This window comes from Garra rufa, chromosome 17 (assembly GCF_049309525.1).
Source record: "Garra rufa chromosome 17, GarRuf1.0, whole genome shotgun sequence".
Lineage (NCBI taxonomy): Eukaryota > Metazoa > Chordata > Actinopteri > Cypriniformes > Cyprinidae > Garra > Garra rufa.
Genome location: NC_133377.1, coordinates 26,229,696 through 26,255,779, shown reverse-complemented (window position 1 = coordinate 26,255,779; position 26,084 = coordinate 26,229,696). Strand labels below are relative to the sequence as shown.

The window sequence follows — 26,084 nt, the reverse complement described above, 5'->3', positions numbered from 1 at the left end:
CATTACTATTTATAATAATTCATAGAATATTTTTTATAGACAATATTTATATTTTAACTTAAAGGTAACCTAATTTTAGCTACCTTATACTTTATATTATATTTGGCAAGGTGGTATGTATACATTTAAGGTAAAATATTATTGAAACAATGTTTATTGTTAATATTTATATAGTAAAATAATATAGTAAAAAGTATAAATGGCCATTCCCAAAATTCCCTGCACAAACCATCACATTCATTTAAATTTTATTTAATATCCTTCTGATTGTAAGTAGTTATGTGCACTGGGGTGATTTATATTGGATTTTATATTATTTTGATATTTTAAGTTAAATAAGTCCATCCTGTAATGTTTGTGATGTCATTGCTGCTTTACTTGCAAGTTTTAATCTTGTCTTACTTTGAGTTTGAAATTATTACTGTGTAGCAATTGTTTGTACTTTTAATATATACGTTTATATTATTATCAATTATTTTATAATATTGAACAAGAGGAAAAGATCTAGGTGAGAAGGAAGCGGTTGTGTAAAGCAAAAAAACCTGTTATCATTGTCTTGCCTGTCAGTGTGATGGTTTAATTTGAGCTGTTGCTCAACACCTTTTTTCAGAGTTTTAAGAGTATATAAATCACAATCAGACACTTGTAAATCAGAAACGAAGCACACGAGCAGAAGAAGCAACTCTCAACATGGGGATTCACTGCCAGTTGTGTTTTCTTGCAAGCATACTGCTTGTTATTCACGCTGCACCGACTACAACGCCTTCACAGCCATCTGACAAAGATAAAGCCTTGGCAAAGGTATGTTTTTATTTTCATATGTAACTTGTATTTGCCTGTTTTGCAATTGGCCATCATTTGTCCAATAATTCCTTGTTTATTTGCCTTTTAGGATTACCTGAGAAACTTCTACAGTCTGAAACGCTTGGCAAGCTCTTCCGCTTTTCGCCCAAGCAACGACACCACGTCCGAGAGACTGAAAGAGATGCAGAAGTTTTTTGGGCTTAATGTGACTGGAAGGCTGAACACAGAAACACTGAACGTGATGAAGAAGTCCCGCTGTGGAAATCCAGATGTTGCCGCATACTCCACATTTGCAGAGAGACCCAAATGGGAGACCAACAAGCTCACCTACAGGTGTGTATAATAACAGTTTTCTCTGCATCACTAGAAAAGGGCAAGGTTAAATGAGTGATCCTTTTTTTCACAGAATTGTGAACTACACCCCTGACATGACAAGAGCTCAAGTGGATAATTCCATAGCGAGAGCCCTGCAGGTCTGGGCCGCAGTCACTCCACTGAAATTCACCCGTATCAGGAGAGGCACAGCTGACATCAAGATCTCCTTTGCTATAAAAGGTAAGTTTAATCAGTTTATCTTTATATTTTGTTTAACAACAAAATATTAGTTTTTGATGAATTCTTTTGAACTAAATTTAAACTTGGTGTTTTGGTGATGTACATGGTAAAAGCAAGTAAATTCAGTTCACCGAGTTCTAATTCAATGGCGAAAAATTTGTCAAAATCAGAATAGTTCAGTTAATTTCAATGCACAACAATTCAGTGTTTTTAAAATATATATCTTTATAGAATTCTCTACATATTCCTTCTACCTATTACAACAATAGTAATAAATAGTTTTAAGCAGCGATTACCTGAGTTCGAGCGCTTTTAGGCATTTAAACACTTTTAAAAAAAGACGTTATGTAGCAAGCTTTTTTTTGCAAATACAGGTGATTTACCATAGAAATATTATGTTTTGTAACGTTTATGACTGTTGTCGTGCAAGCTGTGGTCTGATCTCCTTAAAACGTTGCATGCTTGTTTAGAATCGCCTGTCACATGTGCTCACCAGGTTTCGTGAAGTTTTGAGTTTTCCTTTAGGCTTTATAGGATTTTGGGAAAATTTGGACAGGTCCCCTTTCTATACGACCACATTATACTTTCCCAAAGGCCTAGACAGTCCAGATAACTGTATGACAGTGCTTGTTCTGTCATACATCTTTTCAATCATTTAACAAATGGTTTATTTGACAGAAGTGGTTCTAGAAGCTAAGTTGTATGATATATTGTATGATACGAATATCGCGCGAATGTTAAAAAATTGCAGCGTTGAATCATTTACAACCTTGAAAAATGTGTTAACGCCCCCCCCAGTGGCTGATTTCTTTCAAATTTCTCTCAGACCTTTGGGGCTGTGAGTCAAACAGGCCCACTGAGTTTTGTTCTGCTCTGTTAACCTTGTCTAACAGGGGCTCAAATTTGTCGGCCAATGGCCGCCATGTTTTTTTGAGATACGCAAATTTCCTTGTAGGTACTTGTGGCACTTTGGACCAAGACCGTGCACACCTATTTTCATGTCGATAGGACATGCACAGTTATAGCCATTTTTATGTTTTTTTACCTCTTATAGCATCGCCAAGTGGTCAAGCTGTGAGATTTTTCCCTGTGACCTCAGCTTGAGCTTTGAAATGTTTGGCAAATATATCTTATTTTATTCAGGAGTTATAGGCATTTTACTAAGTTGCCCTGCCCCTTTCGAACATTTTGGCGTTCATTTGCAATGGTGAGACGAAAGTTTTACGTGAAGATTGCTGATCTGTGACCATTCTCACAATTGCAATAGCATTTTAGCACTACCCGCTTGAACCCCTAATTCAATGTAAAACCACTAGATGTAAAACTGTGCTCCTTCTTACAGATCATGGTGATGGTGTTACGTTTGATGGACCAAAAGGCATTTTGGCTCATGCTTTTCCTCCTGGTTCTGGAATCGGTGGAGATGCACATTTCGATGATGATGAGTCTTTCACATTCGACTCAGCTAGAGGTGAGTCTTTCCTTTCCTTTCTTTTTTTAAGCCTCAGCTTTGGTGCCACTTTGATTTCAAGTAAAAATTTAATTTTTTACTTTGTACTCAAACTATTCTGCTTAATTTCTCCACAGGTCATGTCCTGTTCTTGGTGGCCGCCCATGAATTTGGTCACTCTTTGGGTCTTTTTCATTCCAACGTTCCTGGTGCTCTGATGTATCCTACATACGTCTTTACTGATCCGAATCGTTCCCCTCTGACTTCAGATGACATTGATGGGATTCGGTCACTCTATGGTAAAATGATCACCAAGAGAATATCTATCATTTTTTAGTCAAAAATATAACGCTGTTTTTTTAAACTATGTTTACTATGTAATCTCTTCAGGTTGACCTCCAGCAACAGAAGGCTCCTTCGTTTGCTCAGAAGTGTTTACATCCAGGTCAGCTTCCCTGAAACATGGATGGAGATGTAAATAGTTATTTTTAGAACTAAAGGACTTACTTTAATATGTGTGCCTATAAACATTTAAAATGAATTCATTGTATCTCTCCAAGCTGCTGTTCAAAATTGTCACTGGACTTCTAATTTACTGCTGTTACCATTTTTAAAAAATGCATATTTACAGAATTATTGTAATGTTATTGACTATTTTTAAATAACATTAACTAACAAAAATGCACTTCATTCAAGAGAATTAAGCTGTAGCATATAAAACACTACACTATGTCGTACATAGGCCTACAGTATTTGAAACACAGTACATGACTCATATGAACCACCTACATGATGGCTTCATGGTGCTTTCGCATTATTTTCAAAACTTAAAAGTCTCAGTCATCATTTGTGTATAGGCTATGTTATAAAATACAAAAAAGACACATCTGTCTCGTGCATCATTTCATAAACTGGGGATTTTCCTTTGACTTGTTTTGAAATTGTACAAATTAAACAAATCACCAACCTCAAAAATGCGACTTTTTGCCAGTTTGTAAGTAAATATAGACACCACTTCCCTTTTAAGGATAGGAGGAGGGTTAAGGGTTTGTTTAGTGATCCTTTAAGTATTTTGTTTCCAGCTCTGAGGTTCTAGAGTCACCCTTTCATTAAACTGAGAATGTTTTCATCAGAGGAACTTAAATTTCTATTTTCTTCTAATTTTGGTTTTAATGGCGGGTGAACACGCACACTGCAGCATCTTCTGTCTCTTATAATGGCGGGTGAACACGCACATTGTAGCATCTTCTCTTACAATTAATGGCGGTTAAAACCCACTTAATGGCGCATATCCAATCCAAATACAGCAGCATTAAAAAAAAGGAAAATGAGATCAAAACTAAATATATACAGTCACATGAAAAAGAAAAAGTGGACCAAATTCCTTATGATAAAGTCATACAGAAAGTATTACTTCAAATTATTGCTGCTAGAAGTAGATCTAAGCAACTGAATTATAGGGCGTCCATAAGTTAGTCACCCATTGCTTTTCCATTTTGGCCTAGTTTCTGTTAAATAAATAATGACATGGTGTGATACGTCATGTGTTGTTATTCATCTACAAGAAACAAATAAGTAAATGAATAAATGCATTCCCAGTCAACACTTGACACCCGATGAGCTTATTGTGAATTCAAAATGTTGAGCAGGTTGTTAGGCTAGGCAGTTTAGTCACTGGGTGAACATTTTACTTCCTGTTTCTCAGAACTTGAAAACGTGGATACTGCAGGATTTGTACAACTGTACATTTGTGTTGTGGATTCAGTGTGAATTTGTAGAGAAATGGTGAGCTCCTGAAAAGTTTAGAAAGTGTAGAAGTTGAAGTTTATCAAGAGCAATATTAGCACCTGATTGCAATGACATATTCCTCTCTGTATTTCGAGATGTGTCAAGTCTTTTTAGGGGGGAAAAAGAAGTGGGAAAGAGTCACCAAAACAACACCGGATCCGAATGCATCCGTCAAATAGAAATATTTGCGTCAAATGCCATTTACCAGGCTGAAAATAAACTGAATTTTGGAAATGCTTTGTTGATGGAAATAAAATATAAACTTCTACACAATGTTTGTGACCAATGTTAGAGAAATTTTAGATCACACTAAACTAATAGAATGAGAGTTTAACACAATATTCCCGCAGACAGTGACCTCATGTTATGACCTTAGTATGAGGATACACTTTAGTTCACTGTGACTTCACATTGTGACCTTTTATCAGGTTTCATAAAACTTACATTTTGAGCCTAAAATTATAATGTATTCTTTTCAAGTTGAAAATAAGGTCTAGTGTCAAAGATGGCCATTAAGAGGTCAGGATCGATAGTAATACCAGAGATATATCTTTATAGGACTCAAAAATCTCTCTTCAAAATTCCTCCAATCTGGGACAAGACCAAAACATATGAGCTGTTGTGGCAGGTGAGCACTACCACCTTTTAGGCTACATGCAGAATTAACATTGGGAAAATCTTAGTTTTGAGTTAGTAAAATTAAGTCTATGGAGTATCTATAACTGGACAAAAGCACAGGGTAAAAATTGACTATATAAAAAAAAAAATTCTATTCCCATATCACACTGCCAGGTTGTCAAAATATGATCTACATTTTGTGGATCTAAAGATGTATGTAACGGATAATGCACAGCTAGCGTCAAGTTCTTTGCCATGCATTAAAATAATTTTATTCACAGCTAGCCATGCATTATCCCGCTTGTACCATTGTCATTTGCCAGCCAAAGATGCTCAAGTCAAAGATGATAATGATGTTTGCTGTGCAATATTTGAACGGAAGCCTCTATTACTAATTTGAAAACGTCAATTTATAACTATTAACGGTGGAACATTAAAATTGTATTATATTACTTACTAAAAGTGTATTATGAGAAAGAGATGGACTGAGTGAGTGTGATTACCTGCATCTGATACAGCATTCATTTTTCAGCTCATTCTCATTCACAGGGCTCATCACAACATGAGGTATGGCTGTATACTGGCACTGCTGTGATAATCACATAATCACGCAATCTCTTGTCTATAAGTGTGATATTGCATTTATGCAACAGTTTTATAGCACGAGGGTAAACACATAAACAAAATAAAAATGCAGTGTCTTTAAAAGCCCTCTTTTGTGCAGAACTATTTCTGCCACAAATTCAAATCTATAGTTGACAGTTTTACAGCTGAGCCCAAGCCTCTGTTGCTTATTTCAAAACGTCACTTTAGAACTAGTAACAAAGGAATGTTGGGTTGCTTCATTGAAAGCTTATTGTATTACTGTATTAAATGCTCACTGTATTATGTAAAGTATTATGAGAGAGAGACGGACTGAGCACGCAGTTTCTCAGTACTAAACACTATTATTAAATAGGGTTGGGTACCGAAATGACCGGTATGTACCGGACCGAAACAGAACGCAAATTTCGGTGCCTCATTTCGGTGCCACTTAAAGGTTGTATCAGCGATTTCAAGCCTGAAACATAAGTGTCAAATTCAGCTGACCTTTCTTCACGATTCGCTCGCTGCCTGCCCCATAAATCGACTGTAAAAAAAATTGCGTCTCTCTGGTCAGCCTAGGGTCCGAGATATGCCAAAAAAACAATCGGTGCTACCAACCTTTCCACAGAAAAACAAACAGTGTTCCAACCAATCACCGTCGGGTTTGGTGTTGTGGACTTTCGCTCCGCCTCCCTCACATCCCTGCACCAGTAGGAAAGTCCACAACACCAAACCCCTGACGCTGATTGGTTGGAACACTGTTTGTTTTTCTGTGGAAAGGTTGGTAGCACCGATTGTTTTTTTGGCATATCTTGGACCCTAGGCTGACCAGAGAGACACGTTTTTTTTACAGCCAATTTATGGGGCAGGAAGCGAGCGGATCGTGAAGAAAGATCAGCTGAATTTGACACTTTATGTTTCAGGCTTGAAATCACTGATACAACCTTTAAGTGCCTGAGCTGTCTATTGAAATATTTGTCTTCTGGTGCTATGACATGGATGTAAGAAGCATTGATTTGTCAACACGCATGATCGCTAGTTAAATTAAAATACAGCATTCTTGGGATGTCAGAATGATCGGAAAAATTATTACCTGAATGAGAAAACTCACTAATAGTCGGAAAGCTTTGATGATGCAAATCCAAGACATCTTTGTAGTTACTGTCCATTTTCACATTTCGAATTAAAAGCACAAATCGTTGGGAAATGAAACCATCCAAGAAGCGCGTGAATGCAGCATCTATCCTTACTCTTGCTCTGACTGCAGCAGGTGGTCTGCCATTAGCTTAGCTAGCCACATTAAACACGCTTAACTTAAAATTCCAAAAAGTAAATGTTCTAAAGTGTGGCTTCACGAGAAATGATTCAGACACCGCGACATGCAGGAAATGTAACTTAATGAAACATTTGAGGGCACATGGAATAAACTTGAAAGCAGAGGGATGTACAGTTTGCGGACATCATCTGGCACTATCAGCAGGGCGCGATTGGCTCTAGTCTATGCATCCCTGCCACTGCTGAATTATTTTTATTCCCGGTGGGGATAAAGCATCCCGTGAAGCTCTCGTACGTTCTAAATCAAAATTTTCGCGATCAGTGATTTAAAGTCCTGTTATGGATCAAATGATTCACCATACTTGCTTTTAAGTTTCATTTTGGATCAAATGATTCGCGATACGCACATTGAATTCCGTTCTCAATCAAATGGTTCGCGATCCTATTGGAGCGCTTCGAAACAGTTAATCATTTTGCGACGCAGTGGTTTACTAATTTGCAAATAGTTTCAAATAGTTTCAAAAAGCTCTGTTTATACATTGCTCACTTTCTATATAATTTTTTTAGGTGTTTGAAATGAAATCATTACAACTTACAATGTTTTTTATGAAATTGTGATCACATTAGACAGTTTTCGTATTAAAAACATTTCATGACTTGACACGTAACAGATTACACTAACAGTTTGGTCAACCTCCCACCTGTAGGAAGAGAAGAAAGCATCCCCCCCTCTGCCCCCTGGTTTAGACTAGAAGGGAGACAGATCTGACCACTGGGCATGCGCACATCAATCTAACGTTATTTTTATCACAATGTACAACAATAATACTGTTTTTGTATTATAGTAAGGGCTAAGTTTAGGGTTGGGGTAGGTGTAGACATTAAAAAAACACAATCTAATACGTAGAACAATTAATTTCATTGTTAGTTTCCGGTCGGAGCTGTATCCCTTCTAGCCACAACCCTGCCACCTGCCTTATTCATACCAGGACATGCAATAAGTCAGGAGAGATGTCCTCTTTGCCAGAGAAGGTGAATATGGTAATATTTCTGCAAAACAATTGATGAAATTTGAAGCTGTTAAATTATTGTAGCTGGGTTAGGTGGCTTAGGTTTTATTGTTGTGTTTTGTATTTACTTAAATATCAATGTATACTCTAAATTTTTAATAGATTTTTTATTTTAAAGAACTTTTTTGTCCACTAAAAAGATATTCTTGTGATCCACCATTTTGTGGCTTTTTTTTTTTTTTTAAGTATCGCTTCACGTCTTGGCACCGGTACCGTTTTAAAAGGTACCCTATTATTAAATACTATTACTTATATAAAATATTATTTCTGGAATAACAACAACAGCAGCCATCATAAAAGTTTCAAGCCAATTCAGTCAAAAGTATAAAGGCAGCACTCTACAGCATTGAATTTACATAATCATGGCACTTTGCCAAAACTATCAAATAATAGAATTCTTGAATTCCCTCATCATAAACAACACAATTAACAGATAAGATTTAAATAAAAGATTAACTTTGTAGCTTTAGCGATTATAATGGAAGTTTTTGTATAAATTGTGCTAGACTAGACTAACATCATAGACAGACATTTTGTCTTTGAAGCCAGAATGTGACAGGCCCAAAACGCTGATGCAAGACCAAAACGTTTCTATCGTTTTCTATATATAAATAAATAGATATAAATAATCATTATTACAATATAAGGAGCAATAATCTAATTTCTTACCAGGGTCGTTGCTAGAGTTGGGAGAGATAAAAAATAAAAAATAAAATAAAAAAATAACTCTGCCATAATTTATTTAAAATACATTAATTTCATACAAAGTAAAATTCAAATCCATTATTGACATATCACTGTTGTTATTCTTTTTGTTATTTCCCTGTAGTGGCTAATGAACCAGAAGTCTTAGCCATAGGCTTACTTCCACATTGAAGAAAATGGTGGATGTCCACCTTATTTTTCTCGTAAGACTGGGCATGGCCATTCGTAAATTTTTTGGGTCTGGCTTCCGGGCTCATCCGTGTCCAGATGTTTTTAGCTGTACAAAACAGCTTGTTTTGCAAATAGGTGTGTCTTACCATATTGTTTTAATGTAGGCCTATTATCTTAATTATGAACACACTGGTTTGTAGTGTAAACTGATTTTACTGTTTACTGTCTTCTCGTTGTCTCCCTATAACGGCTAATGAACCATAAGTCTTGCCTATAGGCTTTCTTCTGCATTATAGAATAAGGTGTATACATTAAATGAGTCCCAAGCAACATTCAATGATGAGGAAGGGGTAACACTGGAAGGAAGTTGAATAATTTCTTAATAAAGCTCCTGATTTAATCTGAAAATATAAGATCTGGGCAGAGCAAAACAATGTTCAGTATTTTCAAAAGAGCTAAATTTTTTATTTAAGACTAAATCTTTGAAGACCATGATCCCTTTCTTCTTCTTCTTCTTCTTCTTCTTCTTCTTCTTCTTCTTATTATTATTATTATTATTATTATTATTATTATTTGTAAATGCAATACTTTTATTTCCTTCAAACATGTATTCAAATATTTTCTCCACACCTAAGAAGGAAAAAACTCTTATGTATGGGAAAAGACATTAAAAACAAAGGACACATCAACTGTTTTTCAAGGGCGATGTCCATCCTTACATTAGTTAACTGAAAATATTAATTTAATGACAGTTCACAATGTTTCCTGCAATGTTCTTTATATCTGTGTCACCCATATCCAGAATCTCTTCTTTGTTGACTCATCTGAATTCTTCTCTAATTCCATCATCTGTAATTTGCTATGATGTCCATGTCTTCACGTGCTTCATCAACCATCAACCCTCATTTAATGTGTACAAAAATGTCAAATTGAAATTGTGACACCCTGTTAGAGTAACTACTTGATGAATGACTGACATTTCGGTCTATTTTTCCACACAAAGCTATCATAAATGTATGTCTGTTTGTGTCTGTTCAAAAGCTCGAAAGACTCGGTCATTACAAACTATTACTCATTCCTCTGACAATAAAGAGTAACAACAGTATATTTCATAACGCCCTAAACACACCTCATGCTCTATGCACTTACTTTGCAGTTTGTTTTCTAAATTGGGGCTTTCCCTAGATTTGTTTTGTTTTGATGTGAAGCAAGTAACAATTAATACAAACAAACTCTAACGGAAAACCTAACCCTAAAACCTGCAACATTTACCATTTTATAAGTACTATTTATAAATGCTATTTTTTAGGATATGAAGAGGTCTTTTAATTGTTGCTCACTTATTGTTTCAGAAAATAAAAAGCATTTTGGTGTAGTACAACTTTAAGTGGTTAAATGTATATATTTTAACTGTGTAGCAATTGTTTGTACTTTTAATATATACGTTTACATTATTATCATAATATTATGATATTATGATATATATTATGTTATTATATAATATTAAATAAAGGTATGAGGAAAAGAAACAAAACAAAGATCTAGGCGAGGAGGAAGAGACTGTGTAAAGCTAAAAAACCTGTTATTATTTTCTTGCCTGTCAGTGTGATGGTTTAATTTGAGCTGTTGCTCAACACCTCAGAGTTTTAAGAGTATATAAATCACAATCAGACACTTGTAAATCAGAAACGAAGCACACAAGCAGAAGAAGCCACTCTCAACATGGGGATTCACTGCCAGTTGTGTTTTCTTGCAAGCATACTGCTTGTTATTCACGCTGCACCGACTACAATGCCTTCACAGCCATCTAACAGAGATAAAGCCTTGGCAAAGGTATGTTTTTATTTTCATATGTAACTTGTATTTGCCTGTTTTGCAATTGGCCATCATTTGTCCAATAATTCCTTGTTTATTTGCCTTTTAGGATTACCTGAGAAACTTCTACAGTCTGAAACGCTTGGAAAGCTCTTCCGCTTTTCGCCCAAGCAACGACACCACGTCCGAGAGACTGATAGAGATGCAGAAGTTTTTTGGGCTTAATGTGACAGGAAGGCTGAACACAGAAACACTGAACGTGATGAAGAAGCCCCGCTGTGGATATCCAGATGTTGCCGCATACTCCACATTTGCAGAGAGACCCAAATGGGGGACCAACAAGGTCACCTACAGGTGTGTATAATAACAGTTTTCTCTGCATCACTGGAAAAAGGCAAGGTTAAATGAGTGATCCTTTTTTCACAGAATTGTGAACTACACCCCTGACATGACAAGAGCTCAAGTGGATAATTCCATAGCGAGAGCCCTGCAGGTCTGGGCCGCAGTCACTCCACTGAAATTCACCCGTATCAAGAGAGGCATAGCTGACATCATGATCTCCTTTGCTATAAAAGGTAAGTTTCATCTATCAGTTTATCTATATTTATATTCTGTTTAACAACAAAACATTAATTTTTGATGAATTCTTTTGAACTAAATTTAAACTTGGTGCTTTGGTGATGTACATGGTAAAGGCAAGTAAATTCAGTTCACTGAGTTCTGATTCAATACCAAAGATTTTTTTTCAAAATGCCTGTCACATGTGCTCACCAGGTTTCGTGAAGTTTTGAGTTTTCCTTTAGGCTTTATAGGATTTTGGGTAAATTTGGACAGGCCCCTTTTCTATACGACCACATTATAGCTTCCCAAAGGGTGAATTACAACATTTTTTTGATAAATATTTGCCTAGAGAGTCCAGAGAACTGTATGGCAGTGTTTTTTAACATCTTCTCAATCATTTAACAAATGGTTTAATTGACAGCAGTGGTTCTAGAGGCAAAGTTGTCTGGAACGAAGAGTTCTTTTGTATGATTCGAATATCGCGTGAATGTTAGTTCCAGCCCTGCTCCAACACAGCTGTCTGTAATTATCAAGTGCTACCTGAGTGATGAATTAGCTGGTTCAGGTCTGTTTGATCAGGTTTGGAGCTGAGCTTTATAGGATGGTAGATCTCCAGGAACAGGGTTGGGCACCCCTGGTTTACGCACTTTGAAAATTGTGTCAACGCCCCCCAGTGGCCGATTTCTTTTCAATTTCTCTCAAACCTTTGGGGCTGTGAGTCGAACAGGCTCACTAAGTTTCATTCTGATCGGCCCCTGTTAACCTTGTCTAACAGGTGCTCAAATTTGTCTGCCAATGGGCATCATTTTTTTGAGATACGCAAATGTCCTTGTAAATGTCTGTGCACACCAATTTTCATGTTGATAGGACAAATGGTTGCGCAGTTATAGACATTTTTATGTTTTTTTCCTCTTATGGCGCCACCAAGTGGTCAAGCTCTGAGATTTTTGCCCTGTGACCTTGAGCTCCGACATAAGTGTTTTGCAAAGATTTCTTGTTCTGTTCAGGAGTTATAGGCATTTTACTAAGTTTCCCTGCCCCTTTTGAACGTTTTGGCGTCCCTTTGCAACGGTGAGTACTCGAAAGTGCAATTTTTTTGATATTTATGGATTTTCACTCTCCAGGAAATCTTTCTGCACTGGTTTGGTTCCGATCGGGCGAAAAACCTAGGACTAGTTTGCAAAAATAGGTTTTGCAAAAAAAGCCAAAATACCAGAAAATTTTGCCAGTATCATGATCGAATCTGAGGAGTACATTTTGTCTGACGTGAAACGAAGAATTATGACATAAAACACTTTAGTCTGCGACTGATGGTTTAGAAGTTATAAGTTTCGTACTTTTGATTGCTGTAGTGCCCCTGTCAGGGTGATTGGGGCATAAGTCTGGGCCACGTTGTCAGTGGTGTGAGTACCACCATTCCTCCCAGGTTCAAGTCTCTATGACTTACGGTTTGGTCTGCATGATTAGTTTTACATGGAGATTGCTAATCCGTGACCATTCTAATAATTACAATAGCGTTTTAGCGCTACACGCTTGAACCCCTAATTCAATGTAAAACCACTAGATGTAAAACTATGCTCTTTCTTACAGATCATGGTGATGGTTTGATGTTTGATGGACCAAATGGCATTTTGGCTCATGCTTATGCTCCTGGTTCTGGAATCGGTGGAGATGCACATTTTGATGATGACGAGTCTTTCTCATTCAACTCAAATAAAGGTGAGTCTTTCCTTTCTTTTCTTTTTTTTTTAAAGCCTCAGCTTTGACGCCACTTTGATTTCAAGTAAAAATAAAATTTTTTACTTTGTACCCAAACTATTCTGCTTAATTTCTCCACAGGTCATGTCCTGTTCTTGGTGGCCGCCCATGAATTTGGTCACTCTTTGGGTCTTTTTCATTCCAACGTTCCTGGTGCTCTGATGTATCCTACATACGTCTTTACTGATCCGAATCGTTCCCCTCTGACTTCAGATGACATTGATGGGATTCGGTCGCTCTATGGTAAAATGATCACCAAGAGAATGATCATTGAGTCAAAAATATTAAGCTGTTTTTTTTACTATGTGTACTATGTAATGCCATCAGGTTCATCTGCACCACTGCAACCACCTCCACCACCACAATTAGATTGTCAAAACATAGTCTGGGATGCAGTGACGACTTTTAAGGGAGAAACAGTGTTCTTCAAGGACAGGTAATACATAAAAACCGATCCAAAACGTGTTTTTATATACAGTATAAACATCAAATATTTAAATCAAATGTCTGTTTCCACAGCTCTTTCTGGAGTAGTTCTTCAAGCAGAAGTGCAGCGCGTCAGATCAAGAGTTTTTGGCCCAATGCTCCTGAAATTATAGATGCTGCTTATGAGGATCCAGTGCAAGATAAACTTTTCCTGTTCAAAGGTATCTTCTCAAACAATCTGGGAATGTTGAAACCACAATCACATTTACAATCTGTATGCTCAGAAAAACTCTTATCATGGCCTGTATTTATTTATAGGTACACAAGTTTGGGCTTTCAATGGGCAAAATCTTGAGCCTGACTATCCTAAACCTCTCAGCAGCTTTGGTCTGCCAGCATCTGTGACAAAAATTGATGCTGCCATCCACAACATGAACACAGGAAAAACACTGCTTTTCTCTGACAGATATTACTATCGGTGGGTCAAGTGCTGTATCATAAACAAATTAAAATTTATTCTGAAAAGACTTCAGAATTTAACATTTACTGTTTTTTTTTTTTTGGTAGCTATGATGAAAGGCAGAAAAATATAGATGAAGGGTATCCCAAACGAGTAGAAGATGTATTTCTAGGGTTGACTGGAGCGGTTACAGCAGCCCACATGACCAACAGTAGGTGTTTCTAACTTCCTTTTTTACAGATCTGCAACAGTACAAAGAAAATTTTCTAGCATTAATGTACACATTGACTTATTTTCTTCCAGATAACATTTATATCTTCAGTGGGAAAAATTGGTTTGAGTTCAGCTCCAGCAACAGAAGGCTCCTTCGTGTGCTGAAGAGCGATTTCTTCCGGCCCTGTTCGTCCAACGCCCCTGCTTCCCTGAAACATGGTTGAAGATGAAGCATAACAGGGTTTTTTTAAATTACAGAACTTACTTTAATACATGTGCTTATAAACATTTAAAACTCAATTGTTCATTAATTGTTCACAATTATCACTATACTTGTAATTTATTGCTGTTATGATTTTAAAAGAATGCATATTTACAGAATAATTGAACATATTGATTTTTTTTTTCAAATAAAAAGCTTAATTCAATTTAAGAGCAAGTGTGTTCATTTTGAAAGCCCAAATTATATTTGGTTGGGAAATACTTCAGCCTTTCAGACTAATCTTGTAAAAACTGAAAGACCAAATCATCTAAACACCCAAGAATACATAAGCCTTTTATAAAATGTCAGATTATCAAGTCACACCACAAGTTGCCATTGATTATAATATGAGGTGTTTCTGCAGTTGATATATGAGCTTTTAACTAAATGGATAAGTAGGCTGTGTGACTTACTTATGTTACCGCCATGTGTTTGTAAAATAATCAGAATCAGAATCAGAAAGAGCTTTATTGCCAAGTGTGTTCACACACACAAGGAATTTGTCTTGGTGTTAGGAGCTTCCTGATGGTATTGAAGGCCGAACTGAAGTCCACAAATAAGATCCTTGCATATTTCCCAGTTCTGTCGAGGTGATGCAGGATGTAATGCAGTGCCATGTTGACTGTGTCATCCACAGACCTGTTTGCTCTGTAGGCAAACTGAAAAGAATCCAGCAAGGGTTCAATGATGTCTAGGACCAGTTTCTCAAATGCCTTCATGACCACAGACGTGAGAGCGACAGGTCTGTAGTCATTAAGTCCAGTGATTTTGGGCTTTTTGGGGACTGGAATAATGATGGAACGTCTGACAAGTGTTCCATCATTAAAACATAAACAAGCATATTATTTCTGTCACATATGTGCCGCTCAGATACAGTGCCTTGCGAAAGTATTCAACCCTTTTCACATTTTGTTATGTTGCAGCCTTATGTTAAACTGCTCTAAATAACTTTTTTCACATCAGTGTACAGTCGTGGCCAAAAGTTTTGAGAATGACACAAATATTATTTTTCTCAAAGTTTGCTGCTAAACTGCTTTTAGATCTTTGTTTCAGTTGTTTCTGTGATGTACTGAAATATAATTACAAGCACTTCATACGTTTCAAAGGCTTTTATCGACAATTACATGACATTTATGCAAAGAGTCAGTTTTGCAGTGTTGGCCCTTCTTTTTCAGGACCTCTGCAATTCGACTGGGCATGCTCTCAATCAACTTCTGGGCCAAATCCTGACTGATAACAACCCATTCTTTCATAATCACTTCTTGGAGTTTGTCAGAATTAGTGGGGTTTTGTTTGTCCACCCGCCTCTTGAGGATTGACCACAAATATCAACGTTTTGGTCCCCGAGCCACTTAGTTATCACTTTTGCCTTATGGCACGGTGCTCCATTGTGCTGGAAAATGCATTGTTCTTCACCAAACTGTTGTTGGATTGTTGGAAAAAGTTGCTGTTGGAGGGTGTTTTGGTACCATTCTTTATTCATGGCTGTGTTTTTGGGCAAAATTGTGAGTGAGCCCACTCCCTTGGATGAGAAGCAACCCCACACATGAATGGTGTCAGGATGCTTTACTGTTGGCATGACACAGGACTGATGGTAGCGCTCACCTTTTCTTCTCCGGACAAGCCTTTTTCCAGATGCCCCAAACAATCGGAAAGAGGCTTCATCGGAGAATATGACTTTGCCCCAGTCCTCAGCAGTCCATTCGCCATACTTTTCGCAGAAGATCACTCTGTCCCTGATAGGGATGTAACGGTATTAAAACTTCACGGTACGATATTTATTGAATCATTTACAGGAAAAACAAAACTAATGAAGAGACTCGAAAAAAGTGCCAGAAGTGTTTGTTAAACAGTTTACGTGAACACTGAACATATCAATGGCATACAAATTAGCCATCTATCTGTAAACTTTGAAACAGGAACTTCAATTTTTCAATTTTAATAACAAAAAAATTATAAACCATGTAAAAAAATAAAGTTTCAATTTAGTATTCTTGAAAACTCAGAAAAAAATAGCAGCCTACATATTGCAGCTGGCCCATGTGCTGAGTAAGTATTTGAGAACACTCACCTCATTCACTCACACACACACTTATTCAGACAGAGACAGGTTTCAGACAGAGAAACTGAAATGCTTCCACACATCCGATTTAAAACCCGCTTTTACGCCTGTTTCACACATACTCCGTATACAGTGCATGTGCAGTTCATGTGTGTTACGTATGCGGTGCAGAAGCAGCACTTTTCCTAGTTTTAAACTTAGCCAAAAAGCCACGTGTTGACTGTAAAACACAGTAGACTTAATTTATATGCATTTATGGTGTAATCACCACATTTCCGTGTCAATACATGTTCATTTTACAATTTACTGCAAACGCACCGGTTCTGGGACGCACTGCCGGACAGCAAACGCGTGCAGTGTGAAACGCTCTAATCCGTTAACATGGGTGGGGGTAAATACGCAACCCATACGCACTGCAGACGGAGTATGTGTGAAACAGGCGTTAGTTTCGACCATTTCCATTTCTTTTCCTTCGCCGCTGCTAGCAGCACCTTCCATTTACGCATTATTGGATCTGTTGCGAAAACAGACCGCAAAGGATGATGGCCACGCCTGGGCTGATGAGAATTGTAGTTCCCGCAACCTCCCGTTCGCTCCATTCGCCTGAGCAAACTTTTCTCAGAAGACCTATCGTTTTATTGAGTCATGCGGCCACGGTGTATCGAAAAAATTTGCTATTGCAGTACGACGGTATTTACAATACCGTTACATCCCTAGTCCCTGATGTTTTTTTTGGAGAGAAGTGGCTTCTTTGCTGCCCTTCTTGACACCAGGCCATCTTCCAAAAGTCTTGGCCTCACTGTGCGTGCAGATGCGCTCACACCTGCCTGCTGCCATTCCTGAGCAAGCTCTGCACTGGTAGCACTCCGATCCCGCAGCTGAATCCTCTTTAGGAGACGATCCTGGCGCTTGCTGGACTTTCTTGGACGCCCTGAAGCCTTCTTAACAATGCAGTGGAAAGTTTTTTTTCGGGATTAAGTTAATTTTCATGGCAAAGAAGGACTATGCAATTCATCTGATCACACTTCATAACATTCTGGAGTATATGCAAATTGCTATTATAAAAACTTAAGCAGCAACTTTTCCAATTTCCAATATTTATGTAATTCTCAAAACTTTTAACCACGACTGTACACTCTACACACCAGGGGTGCTCAACCCTGTTCCTGGAGATCTACCTTCCTGCAGAGTTCAGCTCCAACCCTGATCATCATGATCAAACAAACCTGAACCAACTAATTAGGATCTGAAGGAGCACTTGATAATGAAAGACAGGTGTGTTTGATCAGGGTTGGAACTAAACTCTGCAGGAAGGTAGATCTCCAGGAACATGGTTGGGCACCCCTCTATACACCATAATGACAAATTAAAAAACATGTTTGTAACAACTTTGCAAATTTCTTAGAAATAAAACACTGAAATGATTCAATTGCACAAGTATTTTCTAGGGCACTTGAAATTTAGCTCAGCACCATTTAAATATTGCTTGTAGATGTTACTTTATTTTGAGCGGATTTCACCTGTAGCATATTCAATTGAATGGATATGATTTGGAAAGGCACACACCACTCAATAAAAGGTCTAACAGCTGAAAATGTGACCCTGTGGTCAAAAGAACTGCCAGACAGGACTGCGTCAAGCCAGACATCTGTGGAAGCTACTGCATTGAAGATTCACAGAAGAATTTAGCCTCCATTTTCCATTATGGAAGAACAACTATGTCTCTTTCTAGGGATGGCCTCCTGGCCAAACTGAGAAATTGATGGAGAAGGGCCTTGGTTAGAATGATGACCAAGAAGCTGATGGTCACTCTAGTTAAGCACCATGACCATATGTGAAGACAGGAGAAACTTACCGAAGGACAAACATCACTGCAACACATAAATCCGGTTGTTATGGTGGTGTGGCCAAACTCAATCTTCTCCTCAGTGAAGACACATGAAAATGCACTTGGAATTTGCAACAAAGCACCTAAGGAACAAGATTCTCTGGTCTGACGAACCTCAATTTCAAGCATCATGTTTAGAAGAAACCAGGAAATGCTCATCATCTGCACATAACCATCCTAATAGTAAAGTATGGAGGTAGCATCCTCATGCTGTGAACAGCTGAGAATGTCCTTGAGTGGTTCAGCCAGAGCCTGAGCTTGAACCCAAGTAAACATTTCTGGAGAAACCTGAAAATGACTGAAAGCCCACTTCTAAGCTGACAGAGCTTGAGAGGTGAAGTACCTGTAGTGAGGTGCAGAATTGCAGATAATTGCCAAATGCAGATGTGCAAAGCTTGTCGCATCATACCCAAAAAGACTTGAGGTTGTAAAGGTGCCCCAACTAAGTGCACCATTAAGGGTATGAATACTTATGCAACGTACTTATGTCACTTTTTTTAATTCTAGTAAATTTGCAAAGTTGTCACAAATCATTTTTTTTTTGCTTTGTCATTATGTGGATTGAGTGTAGATTAATGTGTGTGTGTGTGTGTGGGGGGGGGGTGGGGGGGGGGGGTTGTTTAGAGCAGTTTAACATAAGGCTGAAACAAAACAAAACATGAAAAAAAATGAAGGGGTTTAAATACATTAGAAAAGGCATTGTATATATGGACAAAATTCATGTGAAAAAGCAATACACTACACGGTCCCTAACATATTAAAATACAATGCATGAGTCATATGAACCACTTTCAAGGCAAGGCAAGGCAAGGCAAGTTTATTTATATAGCACATTTCATACACAATGGTAATTCAAAATGCTGTACATAAAAGGAATTAAAATCATATCTTAAAAATCATAAAAATGAATAATAATAATCACAACAATAAAAACAGATAATTTAAGAACATTTAAGATGATTTAAAAAATTTATTTAAAATTAATTAACACAGTAAAAATGATTATACATAGAGCAATGCAATCTGTTCAGACGTAGCACAATGCTACTTTCATGATAATTTCATGGTGTTTTTGTATTATTTTCAAAGCTTAAAAGTGTGAACATGCAGAGCCTTGTTTCATAATCTGGGGATTTCCTTTTTTGACATTTCGTAAGTGAATATAGACACCACATTCCACTTGTTTTTTTAGAGGTGTATCAGCATTTCAACCCCCTATTAGCTCTTACTGTACCTGCACGCACACACATGAACACAATGGACGGTCCAGTTGTTATTGTTGGGTGACTGACGCCACGGCAATGAATCACAACCAGAGATGACGATGAATCAGGCACTTCCTCTGAGACCATTTCTGACATGTCCATGTATGTCTATTGATTTCTTGCTGTTGTCATTCTGATAAGGGAACAAAGGTTGCATTATTTTAGTGGACTTCGTGTCAAGCACTTCACTTCTGCACTTGAGGTTTTGTGGTTAAGTCTTAGCAATCAAAATTGTTGCAATTTTAAAGGGTAGTTAAACTAGTAATCTGTAAGTTACCATATATGGTTAATAAACTATATAAAGATCACATGTTTTCATATATTGCAAAACAGGGGCTTTTTTTAACGTAAGTTACATTGGTTTAAATGTATATTTAACTAGGCAGAGTATACACTTTGTAAAAAAAAAAAAAGTATTAATGACCATCTCCAAAAGTCCCTTCATTAGCTATCACATTTATTTAAATTTAATTTGAAAGTTATTTTATAAGACACACAAATTTAGGTCATGTAAAACACAGCCACCAAAATAAGATCACATTATATGAATTATCTCTGTATTTTTTTATCAGGGAAGTTCAAAAAAAAAAAAAACACAGCTGATGGTTTACTACTTTTCATTTAAGCAAGGTGTTTACATTTTCGCTCTTGTGTGTATATAAATATAAATATCGAGGAATGTTGGAACAGAAATCAGAAGTATCTGGGCAAGAAGGAAGGGGTTTTTGAAAGGAAGCTGGTTCCTGTAGTTAAGGTGTCTGTCACATTAATGGTTTACTCACAGAAACTTGCGGCTGATGACTTCACCTGTTGCTCAAACTCTCACAGTTTTAAGAGTATATATAAGCCTCCATCAGACTTTTGTCAGTCAGAAGCAAAGCACAAGAGCGTAAGAAGCAACTCAAAAGATGGGGATTCACAGCCAGCTGTGTTTTCTTGCAAGTCTGGTGCTTGTTATTCACGCTGGACCGATTTTAAAGCATACTGTTGAAGATGAAGCCACTGCAGAGGTGTGTTTTTTTTTATATATATATATACTACATGTTTGTGTGTCTGTGTTCATAATTTCTCTAACAGTTCCATTTTTTTTTATTCTTCAGCATTACCTGAAGAGCTTCTACAACCTTAGAGATGAAACAAATGCCGTCCAAAGAGAGGCCAGTCCAATGACTGAAAAGATGAAAGAGATGCAGACCTTTTTTGGGCTTAAGGTGACTGGAAAGATGGACCAAGAAACAATGGAGATGATGAAAAAGCCCCGCTGTGGAGTTCCAGATGTTGCTGCTTACTCCACATTCGGAGGTTTCAAATGGGAGACCAACAAGCTCACCTATAGGTGTGTATAATAACAGTTCTCTTGGTATCACATACAAGAGTGAAAGAAGTAAATATAGACTATTGTCTTTTTACAGAATCTTGAACTACACCCCAGACATGTCAACAGCTGAAGTGGATGAATCTATGGAGAGAGCCCTGCAGGTCTGGGCCAAAGTCACTCCTTTGAAATTCACTCGAATCTACAGCGGCACAGCTGACATCATGATCTCCTTTGGTGCAAGCTGTAAGTTGCCTATCTATCTGTGTTCATATTTTGTTGAATTATATTCGTTTTAATAATTGTAACTCATGATAAATGCAGACTAATAAGTCCACATGTACTGTCATTACAATATTGTTTAGTCAAATAATTTAGCAGTTAGTGTACTGTGAATATTTGGGTTAAATCAAAGTATCACAACACATAGGCCTAATCTATTAGGGCTGTCACTAATGACAGTAATCGGAGTAATCGGATAATTATATATATATATATTTTTTTTTTTTTTTTTGAAGTGATAAAAATAGTGAGTAATAGCTTAATTACTTAAAATACAATATAATAGCAATAATTAGTAATTAGTATCAAGAGCAAGTAATCATATGGATATGGTTTCATTGAACAAATCTGTTAAAGGATAACTATTGCCAAAATGCAACCTGGGTTGTTTTTTTTTTTTACTGTAAACGAGAAAAACTTATATCTAAAAGCATAATTACAACAAACGCGCCATTTTTGAGATCACTTACACTGTTTGGGTTTCCGCTCGCAGCCTTTGCCAGTCATGCCACTGAGCCGAAACAAAACCTGCATATTTTGCAGATTATCGCTGCTGAAAATGGTCAATTATTGTCATGTTCTGGGCTGTACTAATCGGTCAGACCAGGAAAAACATTTGGAGTACTATAGACTGCCAAAAATGTATTTGATACCCATATGTTTCTAAAAAGAACCCAGATTCACTCAAATTTAGCAATTCAAATGGTTATAGTTTAAAATTCACAATTTAGCACTCACATTTCAAGATTGATGAATATAAGATCGAATTAATCGTTTCCTGCCTAATTACGGTACAATATTTCTTTAAAAGAATCCCAGGTTGTGCGATTTATAAACGTTTTTATATAACTTTAATACTGTCCAATAAAATAGAATACCTCTTTATGGATATATACATGTATTAAAACATATTGAATACTAACTATAAAACTAATCTCTTTCCTACAGATCATGGTGATGCTTACCCGTTTGATGGACCACAAGGCACTTTGGCTCATGCTTTCGCTCCCTCTCCTGGAATCGGTGGAGATGCACATTTTGATGATGATGAGTTTTTCACCTTCCGCTCATCTAAAGGTGAGGTTTTTTTTTTGTGTGCAATAAACTTTTAGCACCACTTACGTTTTACTCCAAAATGTGTATTTGATTTTTATTTGTGCCTAAACCGTGCTGCTTACCTTCTCCATAGGATTTGTCCTGTTCTTGGTGGCCGCCCATGAGTTTGGTCACTCTTTGGGTCTTTCTCATTCCAACGTTCCTGGTGCTCTTATGTTTCCCACATACAGCTTTACTGACCCGGATCGTTTCTCTCTGCCCTCTGATGATATCAGAGGGATTCAGTCGCTCTACGGTAAGCATATGATCTTAAAGAGCACGTCTATGATCTTTAAGTCAAAAATATTCAGTCATTTGTTTACTACTGTATGTGGTATCTCCTTTAGGCCCAAACAGAGATAGAACCCCTATCAAACCTGATCCAGAAGTGCCAACAAAAGTGCCAACAACAATACCTAATGCTTGTGACCCTGATCTGATCTTGGATGCAGTAACAACTCTAAGGGGTGAAACAATGTTCTTCAAGGACAGGTAATACACAAATCAAATACGCACTGAGTGTATTTTTATACATGTAGACCTAAAATATTTAAATCAAACGACTCTCTCTGCAGCTTTTTCTGGCGTAGACCTCCGAGCAGATCTGTGACGCAAATTCAGATCAAGCATTTCTGGTCCAACGCTCCTGATAATATCGATGCTGCTTATGAGGATCCAGCCCAAGATAGAGTTTTCTTTTTCAAAGGTATCTTCTCAAACAATCTGAGAATGCTAAAACCACAATCACACCTACAATCTCTATATCCATGCACAGAAAAACTCTTATTGTAGTCTGTCTTTGTTTACAGGCAGACAAGTCTGGGCTTTTAAGGGCATCAGTTTTGAGCCCGGCTATCCTAAACCTCTCAGCAGCTTCGGTCTGCCATCATCTGTGATAAAAGTTAATGCTGCTGTCCACGACAAAACCTCAGGAAAAACACTGTTCTTTGTTGACAACGTTTACTACAGGTGGGTGAAATGCTGCATCAAAAAGAAAAACCATTCAAATTAGCTCTGAAATGCTGTTGGAATGTTAAATTCCTCCTTTTTTTGTAGCTATGATGAGAGGGCAAAGAAGATGGACAGAGGGTATCCTAAACGTGTGGAAAGTGGATTTCCAGGATTGACTAAAGAGGTTACAGCAGCCCACGTTTCCAAAGGTAGGTGTTTCAAATTTATTTTTTTACAAGTGTAAATGTGCAGTGATACTGTAATGGTCTGAGTGGGGATCGAACCCGGGTCTGCGGTGTTGCTAGCAGCAGTTCTTACTGAATGAGCTATGTCAGTGATTGGTGGCCCAAGAGCAGAGGAGGAACAAAAATAATCCACAAAGTATGAGTTCCAAAAATAAGACAGTCTTTACTGAAGAGAAATTGACAACAAAAAAGGAGAGGCAATAACTCTCTACAGCCAGGGTTGAAAAAGTACAACAAAAATAGGAGAGCCGAGCTTCCAAAAACACAGACAAAATAAAATAGACACGAGGGTCTCAAAACAGTCAAAATAGAACAGAGCAGGCAAAGATCTAGAGGACAACTTAACTGGATCACTGGGTAAGGTAGCGCTGAGGTAGGATTCAGGACTGAACACAGAGCAGGGTACAAAGCAGTCTTATATAGAGCAGAGAACAGGTGGTGGTGATTAAGGCTGATTACGGGTGAGCCTTGAGGAGCAAGAGTCTCTACCGCCATCTAGTGTTGAGGAGTATAGTATATAGTATAATACCACTGCGCCCCCTGGTGGCTTGGAGGACGTGATAAAGTGCTGAGACATTACAGGAGCCCCTCCTCTAAGAGCGTCTCCTGACGTTCCCTAGGTGCTCCCTCTGTGCCTGGTGGAATTCTTTGATGAGGGAAGGGTCTAAAATGTCTTTAGCGGTGACCCAGGTGCGCTCCTCCGGACCAAACCCCTCCCAGTCGACCAAGTACTGTGTCCTTCCTCGTACCTGGCGACACTTAAGTAGTCTGCGGACAGTGAAGACAGGATGGCCATCAACAATGCGTAAAGCAGGTGTGGGTGCTCTATTGGGATGCAGGGTGGAGCAAAGAACAGGCTTTAGTTGAGAAACATGAAAGGTAGGATGTATTTTCAGGGCCCTGGGTAGTAGGAGCCGGTAGGATACAGGATTGATCTTCTTAATAATCTTAAAAGGGCCAACATAGCGTGGAGCCAGCTTACGTGACTCTACCCGTAAAGGAAGATTCCGGGTCGAGAGCCATACTCTTTGGCCAGTTCGGAGAGAGGGTCCTGCCCTGCGAAACCTGTTGGCCTGTTTCTGCTGATTGTGGACAGCCCTCCTCAGGGAAACACGGGCTTTCTGCCAAGAACGCCGGCAGCGGTGAATAAACCGGATGGCGGCTGGCACTTCCACATGTGGTTCCTGTCCAGGAAACAGGGGAGGGGGAAAGCCATAGACACATTCAAAAGGAGACATATTAATGGAAGAGTGGTGCAAAGTATTGTGAGCGAATTCTACCCAGACTAAATGGGAGGTCCAGCTGGAATGATTGTCTCTTGCCAGGCACCTTAGCGTCTTTTCTACTTCCTGGTTTACCCTCTCTGTCTGTCCATTAGACTGGGGGTGGTAGCCCGAGGACAGACTGATCGACGAGCCAATGAGCCGCCCAAACGCCTTCCAGAACCTGGATGAGAACTGGGGACCCCGATCAGAGACGATATCCTGGGGAAAGCCATGCATCTTAAAAACATGTCTCATTAGCAGTTCAGCTGTCTGGTTTGCAGTGGGAAGCTTGGGTAATGGTAAAAGGTGACACATCTTAGAGAACCTGTCCACCACCACAAGGATTACCGTATTTCCCTGAGACGGAGGCAACCCAGTAATAAAGTCCAGAGAAATGTGGGACCAGGGGCGACTCGGGATGGATAGTGGGTGAAGGAGTCCCTGGGGTCGAGTTCTGGGTTCTTTGCTCTGAGCGCAGGTGGAACAACTAGAAACAAACTCCTGCACGTCTTTCCGCATCGTTGGCCACCAGAACTTTCTCCGAATCAGTTTGTAGGTTCTGTTAATACCGGGGTGCCCAAAGGGGGAGGAGGAGTGAGCCCACTGTAAGACATTAGAACGTACAGAGTTAGGGACAAATAAACTCCCAGACGGTCCATTACCTGGATCAGGGTGACGTTGCTGTGCCTTTCTGATTGAGGATTCCAGATCCCACAATATTGGGGCCACTATCCTGGAGCCAGGCACGATGGGTTCGGGGCACAATATCTTCTCTGAAGGTTCGAACTGTCTCGAGAGAGCGTCTGGCTTGACATTCTTGGACCCTGGGCGGAAGGAGAGTGTGAAATTGAACCGGTTAAAGAACAGTGACCATCTAGCTTGTCTAGCGTTCAGTCTCTTGGCATTCTGTATGTAAGTGAGGTTCTGGTGATCAGTCCAAATGAGGAAGGGATGGGACGCTCCCTCGAGCCAGTGCCTCCACTCCTCCAAAGCTAACTTTATAGCCAGTAGTTCCCGGTTTCCAATGTCATAGTTGGCCTGAGTCGGCGTAAGTCTATGGGAATAGAAGGCACATGGGTGAAGTTTGTTGTCTGTCTTACTTCTTTGAGACAGGACTGCTCCAACCCCTATATCTGATGCATCCACCTCTAGGATAAAAGGCAACTCAGGATCTGGTATGGTGAGAATAGGTGCTGAGGT

The 26,084-nt window shown here is 38.5% G+C and overlaps 3 protein-coding genes across 3 annotated transcripts; all 3 read left to right on the top strand.

Annotated features, from left to right (window-relative positions):
• Positions 1-670: 670 nt before the first annotated feature.
• LOC141289243 (collagenase 3-like) lies at positions 671-3,892 on the top strand. Its single transcript, XM_073821336.1, has 6 exons — positions 671-801; positions 893-1,137; positions 1,211-1,359; positions 2,702-2,830; positions 2,947-3,108; positions 3,200-3,892. The coding sequence occupies exons 1-6, from the start codon at positions 691-693 to the stop codon at positions 3,202-3,204; spliced, it is 801 nt and encodes a 266-aa protein (XP_073677437.1). The 5' UTR covers positions 671-690; the 3' UTR covers positions 3,205-3,892.
• A 6,825-nt stretch (positions 3,893-10,717) lies between these two features.
• LOC141289242 (collagenase 3-like) lies at positions 10,718-14,682 on the top strand. The gene is made up of 10 exons (XM_073821335.1): positions 10,718-10,854; positions 10,946-11,190; positions 11,263-11,411; positions 12,988-13,116; positions 13,237-13,398; positions 13,483-13,591; positions 13,675-13,802; positions 13,900-14,059; positions 14,149-14,252; positions 14,345-14,682. The coding sequence occupies exons 1-10, from the start codon at positions 10,744-10,746 to the stop codon at positions 14,476-14,478; spliced, it is 1,431 nt and encodes a 476-aa protein (XP_073677436.1). The 5' UTR covers positions 10,718-10,743; the 3' UTR covers positions 14,479-14,682.
• Positions 14,683-20,608: 5,926 nt separating this feature from the next.
• LOC141289330 (collagenase 3-like) lies at positions 20,609-23,618 on the top strand. Its single transcript, XM_073821448.1, has 9 exons — positions 20,609-20,741; positions 20,832-21,067; positions 21,144-21,292; positions 22,277-22,405; positions 22,518-22,679; positions 22,771-22,915; positions 22,999-23,129; positions 23,233-23,392; positions 23,480-23,618. Exons 1-9 carry the CDS (start codon positions 20,640-20,642, stop codon positions 23,616-23,618), a joined length of 1,353 nt encoding a protein of 450 aa, XP_073677549.1. The 5' UTR covers positions 20,609-20,639.
• The last annotated feature ends 2,466 nt before the right edge of the window (positions 23,619-26,084 follow it).

Bases quoted from the DNA above. Each gene is read 5' to 3' on its own strand.
- LOC141289330 (XM_073821448.1), top strand. From the start codon at position 20,640: ATGGGGATTCACAGCCAGCTGTGTTTTCTTGCAAGTCTGGTGCTTGTT. The intron at 21,068-21,143 runs GTGTGTATAATA...GTCTTTTTACAG, and splicing joins ACCAACAAGCTCACCTATAG to AATCTTGAACTACACCCCAG. The intron at 21,293-22,276 runs GTAAGTTGCCTA...TCTTTCCTACAG, and splicing joins GATCTCCTTTGGTGCAAGCT to ATCATGGTGATGCTTACCCG.
- LOC141289243 (XM_073821336.1), top strand. From the start codon at position 691: ATGGGGATTCACTGCCAGTTGTGTTTTCTTGCAAGCATACTGCTTGTT. The intron at 802-892 runs GTATGTTTTTAT...TTTGCCTTTTAG, and splicing joins AAGATAAAGCCTTGGCAAAG to GATTACCTGAGAAACTTCTA. The intron at 1,360-2,701 runs GTAAGTTTAATC...TCCTTCTTACAG, and splicing joins GATCTCCTTTGCTATAAAAG to ATCATGGTGATGGTGTTACG.
- LOC141289242 (XM_073821335.1), top strand. From the start codon at position 10,744: ATGGGGATTCACTGCCAGTTGTGTTTTCTTGCAAGCATACTGCTTGTT. The intron at 11,191-11,262 runs GTGTGTATAATA...CTTTTTTCACAG, and splicing joins ACCAACAAGGTCACCTACAG to AATTGTGAACTACACCCCTG. The intron at 14,253-14,344 runs GTAGGTGTTTCT...ATTTTCTTCCAG, and splicing joins AGCAGCCCACATGACCAACA to ATAACATTTATATCTTCAGT.